This window comes from Balaenoptera acutorostrata, chromosome 7, assembly GCF_949987535.1.
Source record: "Balaenoptera acutorostrata chromosome 7, mBalAcu1.1, whole genome shotgun sequence".
Taxonomy (NCBI): Eukaryota; Metazoa; Chordata; class Mammalia; order Artiodactyla; family Balaenopteridae; genus Balaenoptera; species Balaenoptera acutorostrata.
Window position 1 is genome coordinate 73,967,208 of NC_080070.1, and position 20,429 is coordinate 73,987,636.

Consider the following 20,429-nt stretch of genomic DNA (forward strand, 5'->3'; position numbering starts at 1 on the left):
AGTGGAATTCTACCAAATATTAGCTGTAAAGAATGTTTAAAAATACATTCATACTATTCTTTGCATTTCCTACACTTCCTTATGGAATGCGTTTTAGGCACAGAACTAAAATTTGGTATCACAGAGAAAGTTGTGGAAATTTATAGGCTTTGGTTTATAGAGACTTGAAGAAGTTTTTCCATCTTTCTGGTATTTTATTCCTGTCAGTTTGCATTGCTTCTTTCCTTTCCTTCTCTTCCTTCGCCAGGTTTGGTTTTGAGCTTTGGATTCAAAGAAACCCCAAAGTCAAAACAAAATGGTCAGAACTGCTGACTCTTGTTTTGTAACCTTTTTTAGTCAGGCATTCACAGGAAGAGAGAGCACTGACCAGAAACTGGGACTAACTTCACCCAAAATGTTGGGAAAGTTCAGGAACCTTTGACTGAACTTGGGCCAAGATATAGATATATACCAACACTTTTCTAACACATTTAAACTATAATTTAATCAAGTAATATCACCCAATAAGTAGAGTTAGTACTTAAAGTTCAATATTAATCTGCCAGCTATTTTTGATAAAAATAAATCTAAATTAAATATATCTAAATAAAAATAAAAATAATCTAATTTATATTTTGTATTAAATAGAATCTCTTGGTTTTAAAAGTTGCAGGTACATTTGGGAACCTCACACGTGAAGTATACCTAAGTGTCTTCATTAACTTTGAAATTTTCTTTGAAGATTTATAATTACAAAAAAACGTTATGCTAAACTGTGCTTTATCAAGTTTCATATCAAATTTTTGAAGCTGTTATAAACCTTCCACAATAGTGTTTTTATAATGGAAATGCTGACAAATGCAATAATAAACACAAATCCCAGGGTCTTAATTGTATGTTCATGCAGGAATTATGCATAATAGCATAAAATTTGGTTCAGTTTCCAGTGCTAATTTTGCCAAAATCTGTTTTCACATTGGGTAACTATAAAAGATGATCAGCCTGAATGGCTGCCTGTTGATGGCAAGGGCTTTTGATTATTTTTACTTTCCTTGGAAAGCCTGATTATCTTTCAAATATGATTTCATTTAGATCTTTTTTTTGGTTTACATATCTGAATACTAATAGTAACCTGATAGTTATGGGGAACTTAGTTTGAGACCAAAAGGCAGTTTTCAGTCAGTAAAGAGTGTATAAATAAATCGCCTCCAAGCAATGTCTAAAATGGTATTTACATTCCAAATGTCCAAATTACTTTAAGATTTCAAAAACCAATTATTACAATTTTCCAGCAGTAATTGATACCCTTAGGATTTTTTTAACTGTTGGAAGGTATTGAAAAAACTATGCTGATATTTCTATCAGTGTTGGTTTAGAAGGTAATAAAGAATAAGACAATTTTAACATAGGATGTGTTAAATACTAAAATCACTTGTATTAAAGAGTGCACTGAATTTATGGATCTAACATGGGAAAACTAAAATTATCACGTTACTTAGAAAAGTTGAGTGTCAAGACATTGAGGTGTGTGGATTCATATTCGAGATGCAGATAATTTTGCTTTATCTCTATGGATGATTTGGTATAAGGAATAAGTCAATCCATTTTTTTTTTCTGTATTTGTTTTTTTTGTTTTTTTGTTTTTTTTGGCCACTCCGTGCAGCATGCAGGATCTTAGTTCCCCGACCAGGGACTGAACCCATGCCCCCTGCACTGGGAGTGTGGAGTTTTAACCACTGGACTGCCAGGGAAGTCCCCATTTCTCTGTATTTCTGATCCTTATTTGGCTTCAAATTACTCAGTTAGTACAATGATTAAGAAGAAATCTTAAGAGACTTTACATTTTAGAGCAGCTTCTAAGCATATAAAAAAACAAAGAACGAAGCATTTATGAGCTGTAATAGTTTTAAGAATCGTGGACATAATTTTAATAATAATGGGAAAAACCTTTTTATTTAGAGCTTCTTTGCGTATTATTACTATACTGAAGAAGTATTCACTGTAGGATATCATGAGCTTACTAAGAATATAACAGAATGGTTCAGAATATGAGGCAGAGCATTACGGATGATGGATGGTTGTATTTACTCTTCAGGACCCGATGATTTTGGGGTCCTTTGTCTACGCAGTTTTTTAGAATTTCTTATTTTCAAAATTGGTTCTTTCAACAAAATATTAATGATTCCTAAAGTTGAATCTTTTTAGAAAAACTTATTCATCACTTGCAGATTTTAAAAAATGATGTTTAATTCTTAGGAGAACTTTAAGTGGGAGAAGGAAGGGAGCTTCTATAAGCTCTTTCAATTTTGAACCCATTCACCCTATGTGTAAAACGTCAACACACCTTTTTAATTGAATGAATAAATAACTGGATAAACATGAGGGATTGATGGAGCCACTTGCACTACAGAAGAAGTTGGGGAGCAGAATACTGTTTGATGATGAGTTGAGAAATAGTTATTTTTCTTTGACACATTGAAATGAGTAATTTTAAATGTGTCTTTAAAAATACAGGTATGCTAGTCTGAGTCAAAAAGTTGTCTAGAAAAAGAGGAGAAAATGAGTAATTTTATTTCATAAAACTGATACAGAGGTCATTGTCCAAACTTCAGTTTATTTTAGTAAAGGTGCTAGAGAATTAAAAAAAAAAAATACACTCCCTGGTTTTGTTGTTGCTTGGTTTAGTTGGTTACCTTTTTTTCTTTTACCTGTTTATCCTGATGTTCTTACGGTAGAGGTGGAAACAATCCTGGTGAAAAGATACTCAAAATAAGAAATCATCTTTGGGAGGGTAGTCATTTCAGAGCTAATTCAGTTCCTATAGATAGGAGAACTAGGAAAAGTTTTAAATGAAGGTGTATGAGAGACAAGAAAATTGCTGTAATTCTGGTGGGAGGGAGTGTGAACTGGCAGATCTGCTTGGAAGGCATTCTGGCCATTTGTAGCCACAAACTTAAATGTTCACTTGATGCAGAAATTTCACTTCTAGTTACCTAATATCAGGAAATTATCACAGGCAGAGAAGGCATAAGAATGCTCTTGCATCATCATTTATTTTTTTAAAAAAGAAAATATCTTAGCTATCCACTTGTAAAGGATTGGAGTTTGGTTGTGATACACGGATATAACAATAAAATACAATGATTAGAATTACGTTTGAATAATATTTAAAGTCAAGGGAAAAGTGCTCATTCTATAAGGCTGAGTGGAAAAAGATAAATTCCAAAACTATCCCAGATTTGTTAAACACATTGAATTTATTTCTGTATAAGAAAAGACTAGAAGGAAATAGATAAAAATGCTAACTGTGAGGTAATGAGGAGTGATTTAAATTTTATTTCTTGTTTAAACTTTTATTTTCCAAACTTTTTAGGATGAGTATATATTACTTCTTAATAAAATGAATTATATTTCTAAAAGTATGATAGGGAGACTTGTGTGTGTCTGTGTGCCCCCGTGCAAGGATGTGAGAAGTGAGAGCAAAATAAAGTGTTGGAATAACAGGATTTATTTTTAGGATTACGGACTTTACAGTTAGGTGGGCATTATTCATTCCGCTTCCTCTCCTCACTTACCTACTCCTGTCTGAAGAACCCCAGTTCAGGTGTTAGCAGGTCGCCCAGAAGGAAGAACTGTGGAATGGCAGACCGTCCAAACTCGAGGGAGCCCCTCAGCATGGTCCTGCTTTAACCTCATCTCCATCGCACACATTTTGGCAAAGTGGAAGAATGCATCTCCTCCTCTAAGTTTTGTCTCTCCTGTCCCTAGATGCGAATAGAATATAAGCTATCTTTCCCTATCTTCAGCTAAAAATTCGAAAGTGCGCACTCAGGTGTAGCTGCCCCTGGGAGGACCCAGCCCTTTTCCCCCCTGTAGGCGACAGGTGAAAGCACCCGCGGGCGGTAAAGGCTCGGGGCGCCCAAGACACCCTGTAAACCCAGGTGCACCCCCAGCTCGTAGGCCGGAGCAGTCACCTCTGGGTTCAAGCGTCCGTAACAGGGTTGCTGTTCTGAGACTAAGGGGAGGGAAAGGGAGGGGGAGGGAAGGAAGGGGGCGGGGATAATGTTCCTTTTTAGACGTCGCCCGTCCCTTCGACTCCCCTTCCTTTCTCGTCCCCTTCATTCTGCCTGTCGACGGGCCTAAGAGGACCGGAGGAGAGATCCGGAGCCCCTTGGCCTCTCAGAAGACCCAGTACCGCACTCCTCGCGGGTTTCTGGTCCAAGGCCTCCCTAAGAGCACGCCCGGAGCGGAGTGCCTGCCTGGGATGGCTGAGCACCGATTCTTGAGGCTTTAAAAAAAAAAAAAAAAAAAAGTAGGAACGCCTCTTTTACATTTACATTAACACACACACACACACACACACACACGTAAGGAGGGAGATATGGGACTCCATAGAAGCCCCCGAAGTCTGCCTTTTCGGAGAGGATTAGCTTCCCCCCGCCTGACAAAAGCTGCTTTGGGGCGTGGGCCTCGACTACCCCAACTCCTTCTTAACCAGTCCTAGCTTGCCCCGCCCGCTCCTGCCCCATACTCCGTTGAGAGCGATCGCGTATATATTAACTCTACGGCTTCCACGCTTCTCGAGGGCTGTGGGAATTTTATAATCCAGAACCAAGCTCCCGAAGGCCAGACGTTCTGTCTTGGAGCGTCCCTCCTGGCCTTCCAGCCACACCCACTGCCGGGTCCCGAAACACCCCAAACCCGCGCGCGCCCAGGCGAGGAGGGGGCAGACACTTTCATCCCACACTGGCTCAGCCGGTTTCCTTCTCGAAGCTCTCCAAGAGCTCGGTCATGAAGGAAATGTAGACGATGGCCAGGCGTAGGGTCTCGATCCGAGACAGCCTCTTCTCGTAAGCAAAAGTGGGTACCTTCCTCCGCAGCTGGTCGAAGGCCTCGTTGAGGTTGAACATCCGCTTCCTCTCTCGGATGTTGGCGGCTTGGCGCTGGGCGTACGTGATCACTCTTTTCCTCTTGGGGCGGCCCAGCAGGGAGGCGCCTCTCCCGTGCTCCTCTTCCTCCTCGTTTCCCCCCTCTTCTACTTCACCCTCCTCTTCCTCTGGATCGTCCTCAAAACGCGCCAGACTCCTGGGTCCTTCCTCTCGGAGCACAAGGTCCTGGTGGTCTCCATAGGGGACCCCGGGTGCGAAGTCGCAGAGAAGAGGGTGCCCCGGGGAGGCTAGGGACAGGTCTGCGACGAATTCCAGCACGGTGGCGTCCACGCAGCTCTCGGGATAGGCTGCCATCGCATCGGCTTGGACCTGCGTCTCATCGGTTTCTCGAAGGGAGGGGCGAGACTGGTGATGGGCTTCCTGATAGCCCTGAATCTGATGGGTCACCATCACCGAAGGACCAGGGGACATTAATATTTATAACCAAGCTGATAACAGGATTAGTTGCACCGACAGGGAAGGCTCTGACAACGTCGCTCCTCTCGAAACTGATGGAAGAAGACAAGCTTGAGCACGCATGGAAGACTCAAAGGGACAGGCCTCCAATTCTGCGATCCTTTTCGCTGTGCCACCTGGGACAGTTCCTTCTTGGCAACAACTCCCAGCCCTTACCTGCTGTGCTTTTTGTGTCTCTCCACACCCCCGCAGCCAACTAATATTCTTCAGGCTCCTTATCTCATGTAGTTTTTTAATTTAGCTTTGGATTTTCAAAGCAAGGATGTTTTCCACCGCTCTGGCTTCTCCTTGGCTTCAGAGTAGGAGTCCTGAATCTTGCCACCCTAGGCTGCCAGTGGGTGTGAAACAACTGCATGTGCTTTTAATGATGTCCTTAAGAGGGGCCCTGTCTGCCAGGGGTCGAGGGGAGCTGTTTGTCTGGTATCCCAGTGCAGCGGCTACTGAAAGGCAAGATCTTCCATTAGCTTAAGTAAGCACGGTAGGGGGGCCGAGAGTGCATTCCCCAGAGTCGCTGTTGGAACCGGCTTTCTCTTTCCACTGGGTCGTAAACAGCTCTCCTTTCGCTTTACCAACCCTGACTTCTAAAATCTGTTTTGCTGTAATCAGTCTAACAATTGAGGTACTTGACTTTCCTTTCCTAACCCTATCTCCCACCCATGTAAAGGATTTTACTTAGAGGGCAAAAGTTATGATAGCAATAAAACGAAAAAGGGAAGCTCAGAATATTTCCACCCAGTGTCCTTTACTGTATAATCCCAGCATGGGAGGCAAAGCAAACTCTCCCCCCACAAACAAAACAACTTCAGTCTCTTTTCAAAACTGCGATTCACCCTTTGATAAACCAGTTGGTCGATCAGCTCACCCTCTGTTGAGAAGTCTTTCAAATTTTAAATTGCTGATCGGTATTCGTGAACAAAGAATAATCCTGACACTTCTACCTGGTTTGTTTTCCTCATTACCAGCCTACAGGATTTAAGAGCGGAAACTATACTGTTCTGCATTTTATTTAAGAGAGATTTTGGTTATCTTTTTTTTTTATTGAGATGAAAAAAGACTTTAAATTTGGATACCGAAAATAAAATTTTACTGATTTCATACTATCTCATATATATTATATATATATATATATATATATATATATATATATATATATATCTCAAAGAAGGGTTCATTTTTCCTTCCTTTTTTTTCTTTTTTTTTTTTTTGCCAGTAGCTATATTTATTTAATTATTCTGTGTAGGGATTTTTAAGAAGACATGGTGGGGCAGAACAACATGGTAGAAAATCATTTTAAAGATGTGTTAGAAGAAATAGCCTAAAAAGATGAGTACAGAGATGCCTTGGTTCAAGGGAGAAATACCTAGGACATCAATTCTTATTAACAAGGTAAGTTGTGACTATGATGGTTAAGTTAGTACATTGGACAGCTCCCAGAACCGCTTATTTCTAACAAACAGGTAAGCACAATTCCTTTTCTTTTTCCTAGCCTTCCGGTGAGTACTCCCAGGTACTATTAAAGCAATAGCATCTTGTAGTCTTCTTTTTGCTTTCTTCTTCTTCTTCTTTTTTTTTTTAACCCATTTGTGTCTAGGTTCTCCCTTGCTCTTTTGTCCTTTAATTAGTTTTCTTTTCTCTTGCCTGTGTTTACTCTTCACTCTCCAATTTGCATTGTGATAACTCAGGCAGAAAAGAATCAAAATTAATGTTCCTGAAAGATGTAATGAGAATGAGATCTTTGATTATGATTACCTATTTGTATTTTAGTAAACTTCTCTCAAAGAGAAGACTGAAAAATAAAAAAAGAATTGGAATTTCAACAGTGGCTAAGGAAAAAGTAAATGGGAGGATTAATTTTTGTTCTGACAAGCAGTAACATTCTTTCTAACTCTTGTTTAACTTAATACATTGTTAAGCATTTGGATAAATTTTATAGTTGATTTGCAGTTGTTGAATGTTTCTCATGACTTATTTTTTCCTTTTAAATGCATACATAAGCGGAATAAATACCTCACCTAGTGAGAATCTAGTTCTACATCAAACATACATTAGGACATTTAATGAAGGGAAATATGGTAGAAATTTAAATTTAAAATTTAATAAAATAAATGTCAGAAGCTATCATGAGACTCTAAGAGACACTTGTCTTGGACTAAAATTCTTTATGATTTTTTTTTTTTTTTTTTTTTTTAAATTCACATGAGGGTCAATACACCTGAATATATAGAAACTTTTTTTTTTTTTAATTTATTTATTTAATTTATTTATTTATTTATTTTTGGCTGTGCTGGGTCTTCGGTTCGTGCGAGGGCTTTCTCTAGTTGCGGCAAGTGGGGGCCACTCTTCATCGCGGTGCGGGGGCCGCTCTTCATCGCGGTGCGCGGGCCTTTCACCATCGCGGCCCCTCCCGTTGCGGGGCACAGGCTCCAGACGCGCAGGCTCAGCAGCTGTGGCTCACGGGCCCAGCCGCTCCGTGGCATGTGGGATCTTCCCAGACCAGGGCTCGAACCCGTGTCTCCTGCATTAGCAGGCAGATTCTCAACCACTGCGCCACCAGGGAAGCCCATTCTTTATGATTTTATCTAAGGGAATGAATATTTCAACAATCACATCACAAAAGAAACTGTAGAAAAATTAAAGGAACCAATACACAGGATTGGGTTGAAATTGGGTTGAAATTCTCTATAAAAATACTAGAGAATTTATTAAAATGTTTAATAGGCATGCATATAGCAACTATTTAAAAATACTTTCTCTTCAATTTTATCACAAAATCCCAAGATAAACATTTCTGTTTGTACCACAATAATTTGTTTATCTTGTAAGGCTCTAATCATGGTGACATAATCAGAGAAAAATGTTAAAATCTAAGTTATCATGATTGAATCTACTTTTTGTTTATAAATATAATTATTTATGGAACAGAAATAAGTGAAATTGTTTTCTCTGCTTATTTTGAAACATCTACATTATTAAAAAAAAAAGGTTTTTGTGGATATTTGGTTCCACAGCAAATATAAATAGTAAATGCAGTAAATTTGTAAAGTACTATGTGGTTTAAAACAGTTCATTTCACTGGAAGGAACCATTATTTTCATTTCTAGATTTGAAAGAAGAAACATTTTTTAAAAACCCAACTGAGGATTAAAGGACATTAAATTCAAACTTGATTCTTTTGGGTTCCAGGCCTATAGATGTTTTATAATTATTCAGTGACCTACATGGAGGCTTTTGGAAAGAGTTTGATAAGCCCTCAACAAATTTTGATCAAGATGTTTCAGGAAATGATTACGAAATGACAGTTTTGCTTAGTTTATTACCTGCTTTATCTCTGTTGGCCATCCCAGTTAAACATTAAACATTTTGTGTATACAGATGGTCCCTGATTTACCGTGGTTCGACTTAAATGATTTTTTTGACTACTATGGTGCAAAAGCAATACACATTCAGTAGGAACTGTACTTCAAATTTTGAATTTTGATCTTTTCTCTGGCTAGTGATACACAGTATATGGCTCTTGCAATGCTGGGCAGTGCATGCAAGACACAGCTCCAAGTCAGCCATGCTATGGTGAGCGTATACAACCCATACACTTAAAACCACTCTGTACTCATACAGCCATTCTGTTTTTCACTTTCAGTACAGTATTCAATAAATTACATGAGATATTCAATACTTTATTATAAAGTGAGCTTCGTGTTACATGATTTTGCTCAACTGTAGGCTAATGTAAGTATTCTGAGCATGTTTAAGGTAGGCTAGGCTAAACTATGATGTTCAGTAGGTTAGGTGTATTGAACACACTTTGACTTTCAATATTTTCAATTTATGATGGGTTTATCTGGATGTAAGCCCATCATAAGTTGAAGAAGAGCTGTACTATTATCTTGTATTCAGAATCAAAGCAGAAAAAACAAATGACCAGGAATAACTTGAGCAATAACTGCTAAGGGGGCTGGAGCATGGGATTAAGAGTGTTAAGGAGAGAAAAGTAGATAAAAAAGTATCCAGTGAGCAAAGCAAATACCTAACTCTCCCAAATTTATTAAAACTCTTCCCTTCCTTCCCTTCTTCATGCCCCTTCTCTTATTCTTACAGAATCATTAGGCAATTTTTGGGAAAATGATAAAATAAAACAAAGGTAAATGTTTGTCATGATTGCAGGGAGAAAAGTCTAAGAAACACTCCCTTAGCTGACACAGAGAAGGGGCCTGCATTCTCTTCTTAATCCATTTCAATTTATGCATGGTTTATGGCCTTGGCTGATTTTAGAGTTAGGAGAATGTATATGCATCTATTTTATTTTTCTATTTTAGGTAAACTATTTTTTTAAGTTTAATACATATACTTAAAAATTCACCAGTCATATATGTGCAGCTTAATGAATTTTCATAAAGTAAGCATACTCATGAAACCTCTGCCCAAATTGGGGAGTAGAATGCACCACTGAAGTTAGAGATTATGTAAAAACAGGTAAATATTAAGTATATGGCTTGAGACCATTTCAACCTCTCCCACAACATCGTACCTATATCATGTCACAGAACACTCTCCAAAGTATCACTCTCCAAAGTATTATTCTTGACTTCTAAGATTAATTTTGCCAATTTTTGAGCATTATATAAAAATAAACTGTGTACTCTTTCATGTCTTTCACTCAACATTTTAAAATGGGATTCATGTATATTATTCTCATTGCGGAATAGTGCTTCATTGTGTGAATATATCTTCTACTGTCTATGGGCATTTGGGTAGTTTCCAGTTTTTATCTATTACAAATAGCAGTGCTATGGTTATTTTTGTACATAACTTAGGTGAGAACATTTATGCATTCCTGTTTTTGTATATACCTAAAGTAGAATAGGTTATGTATATGTTCAGCTTTAGTAGTTATTGATAAATTATTTTCCAAAATGGTTGTAACAATTTATACTGTCACCAGTGATGTACTAGAATTCCAGTTTCTTAACATCCTTGTCAATAGCTGGCATTTTCAAGCTATTCTGAAGATGTGCATGTATATCACATTGTGGGTTTGACTTGCATTTCCCTCATGAAAAATGAAATTGAAAACCATTTCTTATTGGCTAATTGGGTACTGGCTCCTTAGTAAAGTGTCTGCTCAACTGTTTTGCTAATTTTTATAATTATTTATTTATTTATATATCTATTCAGCTATGAGTCCTATGTCATATATATGTATTAAAAATATATTCTCCCTACTCTGTGGCCTTTTTTTTCACTCTTAATGACTGTCTTTTGTTGAAAATAAATTTTAACTTATTTTTATTAAGACAAATTTTTTAGAGCAGTTTAAGGATTACAGCAAAACTGAAGGGAAGGTACAGAGATTTCCCATATACATCCTGCCCCTACACATGAATAGCTTTCCTCATTATCAACATCTCCCAACAGGGTGGTACATTTCTTACAACTGATGAACCTATACCGACATATCATAATTACCAAAGTCCATAGTTCTATCTTAGGATTCACTTTTGGTGTTGTACATTTTATGGGTTTGGATAAATGTATAATAACCTGTATCAAACATTATAACAGAGTATTTTCATTGCCCTAGAAATTCTCTGTGTTCTGCCCATTTATCCCCCATTACCCCCCAGCAATCACTGATCTTTTTATTATCTCCATAGTTTTGTCTTTTCCAGAATGTTATATAGTTGGCATCACACAGTATATAGCTTTTTCATATTGGCTTCTTTCACTTAGTAATATACATTTGTTTTCTCCATATCTTTCATAGTTTTATAGCTCATTTCTTCTTTGCACTGAGTAATATTCCCGTGTCTGGATACTTATTTATCCATTCACCTACTGAAGGACATCTTGGCTGCCTCCAAGTCTTGGCAATTATGAATATAGCTGCTACAAACATCCATGTGCAGGTTTTTGTGTGGAGCTAAGTTTTCAGCTTCTTTGGATAAATGCCAAGGAGCAAGACTCTTGGACTGTATGCTAAAAGTATATTTAGTTTTATAAGAAACTACTGAACTGTCTTCCAAAGTGGCTGCACCATTTTGCATTCCCAAAAACAATGAATGATAGTTCCTGTTGCTCCATATCCTCACCAGCATTTGGTGTTGTCAGTATTCTGGATTTTGGTTGGAAGTTTTTAGCTTGAATATAGTCCAAATTATCATTTTTTTCCTTCATAGTACTATTTATGTCATGTTTAAGAAATCTTAACCTATTCCAAAGTGATAAAGACATTCTTTTTTGTTTTCATCCAAAAGCTTTTTTTTTTTTTTCCTCTCACATTTAGAACTTTAATCAACCTAGAAGTGATTTTTTCTGTGGTATGAGTAACAGAGGTGGTGGCCAAGATTTATTTGGTTTTCAATTGGATATCCAATTAACACAGCAACATTATTGGAAAGCCCATCCTTTCCACATTAAACTTATTCATTATATGAAAATATTTCCAAATAAAATGAGCACCTTTTCTGTCTTTAGAAGCTCTAGGAAAAAATTCAAGAAATGTAAAAGAAAATCAATTCTATGATTTGAATACATTTAGAGTTAAGAAATTCTTACTTACCTTCAAATTAACACCTTTAATTAACATTCTAATTAAAATCCTGAGTTCAAATGAAAGCAAGGGCTCCCCAGAATGCCATAGTTCAGAAATTGGCAAACTTTGTTAATGGAAAAAATAATTAAAAAATTTAGGCTTTTTATAGGTCATACAGTCTCTGCTGAACTAGTCAACTTTGCCTTTATAGTATAAAAGTAGTCATAGACAAATGATAAGAATGGTTGTGTTCTCTAAAACTTTGTTTACAATATTTGGCAGTGGGCTGGATTTAGCCCTTGGACTTTAGTTTGCCGATCCTCGCTCTGGTTAATGAGCCTATCTCCACATTCCCTGTGACTCTTAATATGGAGACTTGCTAAGATAAGGCACTCAGAAATATAAGTGAATATAAAATTGGTGAGCATGTATCTTGTTTATGTGTGTATATGTGTGTGTCAGGGAGTGTAAAAATGCTCCTGAAGCAATTGAATCTGTAACTAGTGTCTTTGAAATTATACTGAGGTGCTATAGAGTAACAAGAAGAGGCTGGATGGGAAGCATACATACCAGGCTAAAGTTACCACTGCAGAGATTAAAGACTTATCTCTAGTCACTGAAAACAAATGCTCTGCTGATGATCTGCTCTTTAAAATATTAGTATTGCTAGGCCCTGGGTGAAATACATTTAACTAGGAATAAGTAAGGAAGAGATAAAGTTCCTGGACAGAGCAGGCTTCTACTTTGTGAATCGCTTCTCATTGTCAAAATTCATTCATTCAACGAAGAGGGCAGCTGTTATCAAGAGGCTTAACCTTTCCATCCTTATTTCCACCTACACACCCTCTTTTTGCCATAGATAACTTGTGGCAGAAACTGCTCATTGTTCTCCAGCATCTACTTAACCTTTTTCCTTTTAGTAATAGACCCACCCACACATATTTTAGCTGAGTCCCACTAAAATTATGACAATGGGTTAAATGAGAAGTGATATATGCAAGTTCAAGTTGGTCTCTTGAAACCTTTGCATTCTACTTTGTCCTTTGCCTTCTTCCCACAGCCTAGAATGTGGTTGCTTTCGTGGTGAGCTAGCACTGACCATATAGACAAGGACATCGCCCTATGGCAGGGGTTGGAAAACTTTTTCTGCAGAAGGCCAGATAGTACATATTTTACGTTTTGCTGATCTCTGTCACAACTACTCAACTCTACCGTTATAGTGTGAAAACAACCATAGATAATACACAAATGAATGGGTGTAGCTGAATTCCAGTAGAATTTTATTTACAAAAGTAGGTGCCAGGCAGAATTTGATTCTCAGGCTGTAGTTCGCTGACTCCTGCCCTAGAGGATGGCAAAGCAACAGGAAACTGAGACTTGAAATGATTCAATGAAGCAGACCTGAACCTCTCAAATACAGATTAACACGTGAGAAAAAAATATATTTTCAGTGTATCTCAGATCTCTTTATTATAGTGGTGTTTTCTGCTGGCACCTAAAAAACTAGACCATGATTTGAAAGATTAGACAGATATGTTACTTTATATCTAGTTTTAAAGTATCATATATAAAAACTGCTTAAAATTGGTTATTAGTTTTTTTTGCCTCAGGTTTTTCCTCTTTATAGGAAATAATTCCATTTGTTAGCCATTGGAGTAAATGTATTTTCCAGATTTTTGAATATATTAGTTCTTAAATTAGTTGTCGTTTGAACGCTCTCCAAATTCTTCACTTCTTTTTGAAAAACATGTAAAATTAGAGAGGTGTGAAGACAAAAATATCCCTCAGGATGTTATAAAATACTACCCCTAAATAACTTCCTTTTTTTCCTCATTTCCTGTACTATATTTTTGCATGTTATTTTTAATTGTGACTTTCCTTTGTAATAAATGTTAGGAGTTTGACACTCATCCTTAAGTCCGTAAGTTCTCTGTATATTTGGAGATTAATACTATATGTGTAGTTCTGCAATTTAGTAATTTTCAGTTTTTCCCATTATACTATTCATTTATGATATGGGGAAAATATTAGTATTAAGTTGAAACATATGCAACTGCCAAAAATCAAACAATTTTTAAACTAAAAAAATGAGCAATTTAAGTTGGTTCCATGTAATATATTCAGACTCCTACTTAATAAGAAAATGAAATTAAATATATTAATATAATGAATGTACTAATCACATCAACACATACAAATTATAATCTGTTATTCTATTGCATACTAAAGTTTATTGCACACTAAATTTTATTTATTTATTTATTTATTTGGCCATGCTGGGTCTTTGTTGCTTCACGCGGGCTTTCTTAGTTGCAGCGAATGAGGGCTACTCTTTGTTGCGGTGCGTGGGCTTGTCATTGTGGTGGCTTCTCTTGTTGTGGAGCAGGGGCTCTAGGCATGAGGGCTTCAGTAGTGGCAGCACGTAGGCTCAGTAGTTGTGGCACGTGGGCCCCAGAGTACGTGGGCTTCAGTAGTTGCGGACTAGGGGCTTAGTTGCCCTGCGGCATGTGGGATCTTCCTGGGCCAGGGATCAAACCCGTGTCCCCTGCACTGGCAGGTGGATTCTTAACCACTGGACCACCAGGGAAGTCCCAACTGCACACTAAATTTATACATTTATTTATTTATTTATTTATTTTTGGTTGTGCTGGGTCTTCGGTTCGTGCGAGGGCTTTCTCTAGTTGCGGCAAGTGGGGGCCACTCTTCATCGCGGTGCGGGGACCGCTCTTCATCGCGGTGCGCGGGCCTTTCACTATCGCGGCCCCTCCCGTTGCGGGGCACAGGCTCCAGACGCGCAGGCTCAGTACACACTAAATTTATATACAATGTTTTTCAACAAATTCTTATTGAATGCCTATGATGTGCCTGATCCTTGCAGCACTGATCTAAGGGTTTGGAATACATCAGTGAACAAGATAGGAAACACAAAAAATTCTTTATTGTGTTGAGGGTGGTAAGTGCTATGGAAACAAACTGCTTAGTGTAAGTGGGATCATGAGTGCTGAAAGTTGGGGACAGGTTGCTCTTTTAAACACGGTTATCATGTACAAGTCTGATTGGAAGGTGATATTTGAATAAATACTTGAAGGTACTAGGGAGCTAGTTAAGTGCATGTCAAGTGAGAGAACTGACATTTCAGAGAAGATAAAGTAGAAGGATGCCTGGGATATTGGAGGAACATCACAGAGGCCATTAGACAGAATTGAGGGAAGGAAGAAAATTAGGAGATGAGGTCAGTGTGGTAGTATGAGGCAGGGTTTCAGGACCCTTGGCTTCTACTATGTAAGGACCTTGGCTTCTACTTTGAGTAAGATGGGTATCCGTTGGAGCCTTTCGAAGATTTACTTACTGTTTAAAAAAATCCCTTTGGATAATGTGTTGAGGATAAATTCTACAGGGAACAAGAAGGAGATAGGGAGACCTGACCAGAGATTCTTACAGTAGCCCAGGTTAACAGTGGTCTCTGTAATGTGCAGTTGTTATATTCAGGATATATGCTGAAGAAAATTCAACAAGATTTGCTGATGAATTGTACATGGAGTACAAAGGAAAGAAGAGAGTCAAGGGTGATCCCAAGGTTTTAGCCTGAGCAATTGGAAAGTGTTGTGACAACTGAAATGAGAAAGACTCCAGGAAGAGCAGATCTGGGGGAGGGTGAAGATCAGGAAATTAGCTTTGAACATCTTAAATTTAATGTATTTATTAGACGGTCAAGTGGAGACACTGAGTAAGTTTCTATGTCTCTCAGGGTAAAAGTCATCACTGTGTCTTAAAAGGCACTATTTTACATGATACACTATTGTCTCATCCCAACACCTGTGAGAACTTGTCTCTTGTTATTTTCCCTCCTCCCTCACACTGCGTTAGCTATGCTGGTCTCTTTGCTGCTCCTGAAACATGCAGGCACATTATGTGCCTCAGTGCCTTTGTATTTCTGTTGCCTCTGACTGCAGTGCTCTTCTCTCAGACATCCACATAGCTCACCCCATCTCTTCCTTCTGGTCCTTGGATAATACCAGCTTACCAGAGAAGCACTCCCTGATCACCCTGTATAAACTAGTACTCCCCCTCCTCTGCCTTGCACTCCCTAACCTTCTCACCTTGCTTTATCTTTCTTCATTGCACACAAAGTATGTGACACAGTATATATCTACTTTTTCACTTGTTTTACTTTCAGTTTCCCTCATTAGAACATGAACTCCAAGTGGTAACCATGGCAATTAACTGCTTGGATTTCTCTTTTAACTGTAGGGATTGCAATTAGCCAATATTATCCAAAAGCAATGCCTTAGGGATCCACAGCAGCATTCAAGGTGAGGTCATACTCTTTCTGGCCAGTCTCAGCACATAAGGCATACTAGGCCCTGGACATTTCTGCCCAGTGGGGGACTTCTTCAATAGAGAATATTTGCTCCAGAACTCCCTACTGTGTTTGCTGAGCTTTTGTCAGCTCCACATCATAGTTTGAGGTTCTTCTTGTGCACTCCTCATTCCTCTTATCTTTTTTCTTTTCATAGCTGTCAGATCAGTATTATGGTCTCAAGCTTTTCTCAGCATAATTCTGTTATTCCCGCTTTATCTTTCCCAGGAGTTACCACCCTCCTCCCCCAAAATGCAACCACCACCACCACCCTCTTGCACTTCAAACTCAATCTCAGTATCTCCTTTCTAGAGGATCTAAACTGACGGTTGCTACTAAGAGTGTTCTGAGCAAGTGGTAAGTGGGATTGGAATTTGGGGAGTGCATCACTTGCCATCCTGAGTGGTATGTGAGACACAGTTCCTGTACAAAGTGGTGGTCCATTTGCTAAAACTTTCACTGGTAGAGACTAGGAAGGATATTCTAGTGGAAGGGATTACCCTGGGTAGTGTAATGATGCAGACTTTTGAAAAGCATGAAGGATGCAATGCATCGAAGGACAATGAAATGGACTGGCTGTTAATAAGCTGCAATGATATCGTAGTGAAAAAAGGATAATAAAAATTTCAATCAGTTTACAGATGACTTAAAATGAAGTGTGGGGCTTCCCTGGTGGCGCAGTGGTTGAGAGTCTGCCTGCCAATGCAGGGGACACAGGTTCGAGCCCTGGTCTGGGAAGATCCCACATGCCGCGGAGCAGCTGGACCCGTGAGCCACAACTACTGAGCCTGCGCGTCTGGAGCCTGTGCCCCGCAACGGGAGGGGCCGCGATAGTGAAAAGGCCCGCGCACCGCGATGAAGAGCGGTCCCCGCGCCGCGATGAAGAGTGGCCCCCGCTTGCCGCAACTAGAGAAAAGCCCTCGCACAGAAACGAAGACCCAACACAGCCAAAAATAAATAAATCAATAAAATTTAAAAAATAAAAAAAATAAAAAAGGAGATACTATTCTTTTAAAAAAAAAAAAATGAAGTGTGAAGGCAAGAAGTTCTTATCTCCATCAGTGGGAGAGCAGAAAAATTTGGAAACCAAATTTAGGACTCAATTCTTAGAGTTGTTGAGCTTCAAAGACAGCAAAGGTCTTGCTGAATTACAAACTTTGGTGCCATGTGGACCTTTGGAGTGCTCAGGGATCAGCAGATATGAAGCGCGGTCACCGTCCTCTGATGAGCAGGAGGAAAATATATGGAACTCAGGTGATCCACTTCGGTACCTCTTAGCAATCCCTTATCTAATTTTGAGTGAGGAGGAGATTACCAGACTCAGACTCGTGGAAAGAGAGTCTGAGTTACATCATTAGATAAGCCTCTAAGACAAGCAGAGATGGTAGCTGAGGGTGGGAGGAATTTAGAATGGAGAGTGGAAAAGGAAGAAAAGGCGTACCAGTTGCAACCACAAGAAGAACTGCAGTGATGGGGTTATAGTTGGTTCTATTAATCTCTCTCTTCCAAATTTCTGCTCAAAAAGAGTTCAACTGGCACCCTGGAGGAGCCACCACTCAACACACGTATGGAGAGGTGAATCCATGCGGCACAGAGTGAACTGTGGTATCCATGGAGATGCAGTGCTCAGATTTCCCTTCTAGAAAGAACATATTCAACTCTGAGGAGTGCAGTTAGCTGACAGTCTCCCGTCGCACTGTAACTCCCCACTGTATGGACTGAGACACTGTCACATCTGCATCACAGTCTAATGTTCTCTCTGCTCAGTTCTGCTTCCTCACCTCTTTCATTTCATGAGTGTCTATCTCTACCACAGTCTGAAAGCTTTCTTGCCAGTTCTGCTTCCTCTCTCTTTATGTTAATATTTCACAGGCATTACACCCCACTCCCCCTGCCCTCACACACACACACACACACAATTAGCCTTTTCATTCTTAATTGGGCCTCAGCATCTGCTCCTGAAGGATCCAAACTGACTTATTCCATGAGGACAGGATTTTATCTTTTTCATTCTTAGCTGAATCCCCAGTGCCTTGACTAGTATCTTCCAAGTTATAGGCATTAAATAAGCAGGATTTTGAAAGCTGTAATGTGAATTACATATAATTATCTCCCTTCTCATTAGACTGTGGGCTTCTTCAAGACCATAATAATAATAATAATAATAATAATAATAATAATAATAATAATAATAATAATAATAAATGTTGTTGAATACTTACTATGTGTGAAGTGCTATGCATGCATTATTTCATTTAATACCACAACCTTATGCAGAAGATTCTCTCATTTTTCCATTTTCCAAATGAGTCTTAAAATGGTTGTGATCACAAATGTGTGAATGCTCACATCAAGATCAAACATAGGTCAGAGCCCAGGGGTTTGATTATCAAGTCACAGTATTTCCCACTAACTCATGTTGCAACCTTTCTGATATCAGCACCTAGCACAGAGTCTAAGTTAATATTTCCTCAACAATCTTCAGAGTCTTTCTATGAAATTTACACCTTCAATTTTATTTGCATTTTGTTTGGAAGCTTTTTGTCACCTTTTTCTTCCGTGAAGAATAGTGTATTGAGCTCACAAGATATTTTCATTAAATAACTTTCTTAAAGTAAGGATACCAAGGGTGTCATTTAGATTTATTTCTGTCCTATATTATCTCTTCTAAATTTAAGTGATTTACTTAAGCTTAAAAATGCTGGCTGTATCAGAACTAAACAACTTTGAAGTGAAAGGCTCCCTAACCATTTTCCTGCTTATTGACTCACCAACCTTCCTTGGGCAGGGTTTTCTGGTTATCCTACCACTGTCTTTAGCCTTTTTGTGGCTGCTTATAGTTATCATTTGAGGATTATGGACTCTCCATATTGGTTAGTATCATGAATGGAGAAAACCATCATCTTGGTGGAAGCCATTACTGTCATTATCTCTGTGGGTCCTGAAAGATGATGATCCTCTAGAGCATTCTCACAAGTGTCGCTCTAGGCCATGAGAAAATTCTAATTTTCAAACAAATATCCCCTCATCCCATCCAAGTGGCAATTATGTCATATCAGTCATCTTATTTGGCAAAGTGGTTTGTTACACACTTTTGTTACTCTCTTCTTAGACCTCTTTCACTATATTTCCTCAGGGTATCACATAGTTCTCAGATCCAAATTTGAGCCTGTCCTGCTTCCGTCCTTTAGAGCCACGTTGGCTCACCCACACTCATTAACTTAAAGGATGTTTAAAACTAAGTTGCCACACCCACCGGTGGCCACATCAATAGAACAATTTTCAAGTCTCCTTACATCTTCTCCCACAAACATATGCAGTCTCATTTTATTTCTCTATCTCTCCAGGCTTCAAAATGTAGTCTCTGTTACTCCTACCTGGATTTATGATTGTGTTCTGTGGATATGATCTGTTATTCCTCTCCATGGTCCTTTGAAGTGGCTCTTGGGACCATTACCTCCAGATTGGTTATCTTCAGTCAGAATCCGCTAGGAAGAACATGATAAATTTCTTTCAGTTCATTACAAGGTGGAGTTACAATATGGTAGACACATTGAAGATAGCAGAAATGATTAGATACTATACTTAGTTTTAAGATTCTAGAGAAGAAGAATGGTCAAATGGTTTTTTAGTTTCTGTGTTTATTATTCTGAATTTATCATTAAATTAAATTTATTGTGAATTTATTTGTACTTTATAGGTAAAACAAGACTGGCAAGATTTGTTTTGTCCTAACACTAACTCACAGTCTGGTGACTCTGACCTTGTTTGGATATCAGGTTTGGACTTGGCACGCTATGGAAACGAAAAACTGTGTAGGGAAAGTGTGAGCTGGTTCAGTGCTGCCCTTGTTATTAATAAAGTAAACAACATTGAAAGCAATACCATAATGTTGTTAGCCATTGTCAATTTGCTTTCTCTCATCTTAGAATAAACATCCCAAACACATACAGTATTACAATAGAGTGGGCCTCTGGTTCCTTAAGACTCTTCTGGAGTTCCACGCTGGGCCTTTTTTCTCACTCGTTTTGCTCTCCTCTTCTTGCATGTTTTATTCATTGACCCTCAGATCTCATAATGAGCTCCCTTTCATTAGGACATGGGCTGTATCCTAACTGGTACTATAATACGAAGCTTAAAAAGGGTCACCTGGAGG

General features: G+C 38.6%; 1 protein-coding gene across 1 annotated transcript; it reads right to left on the reverse strand.

Moving 5' to 3' along the window:
* Positions 1–4,730: 4,730 nt before the first annotated feature.
* FERD3L (Fer3 like bHLH transcription factor) lies at positions 4,731–5,222 on the reverse strand. Its single transcript, XM_007164865.1, has one exon. The coding sequence runs from the start codon at positions 5,220–5,222 to the stop codon at positions 4,731–4,733; it is 492 nt and encodes a 163-aa protein (XP_007164927.1).
* Between the last annotated feature and the right edge of the window lie 15,207 nt (positions 5,223–20,429).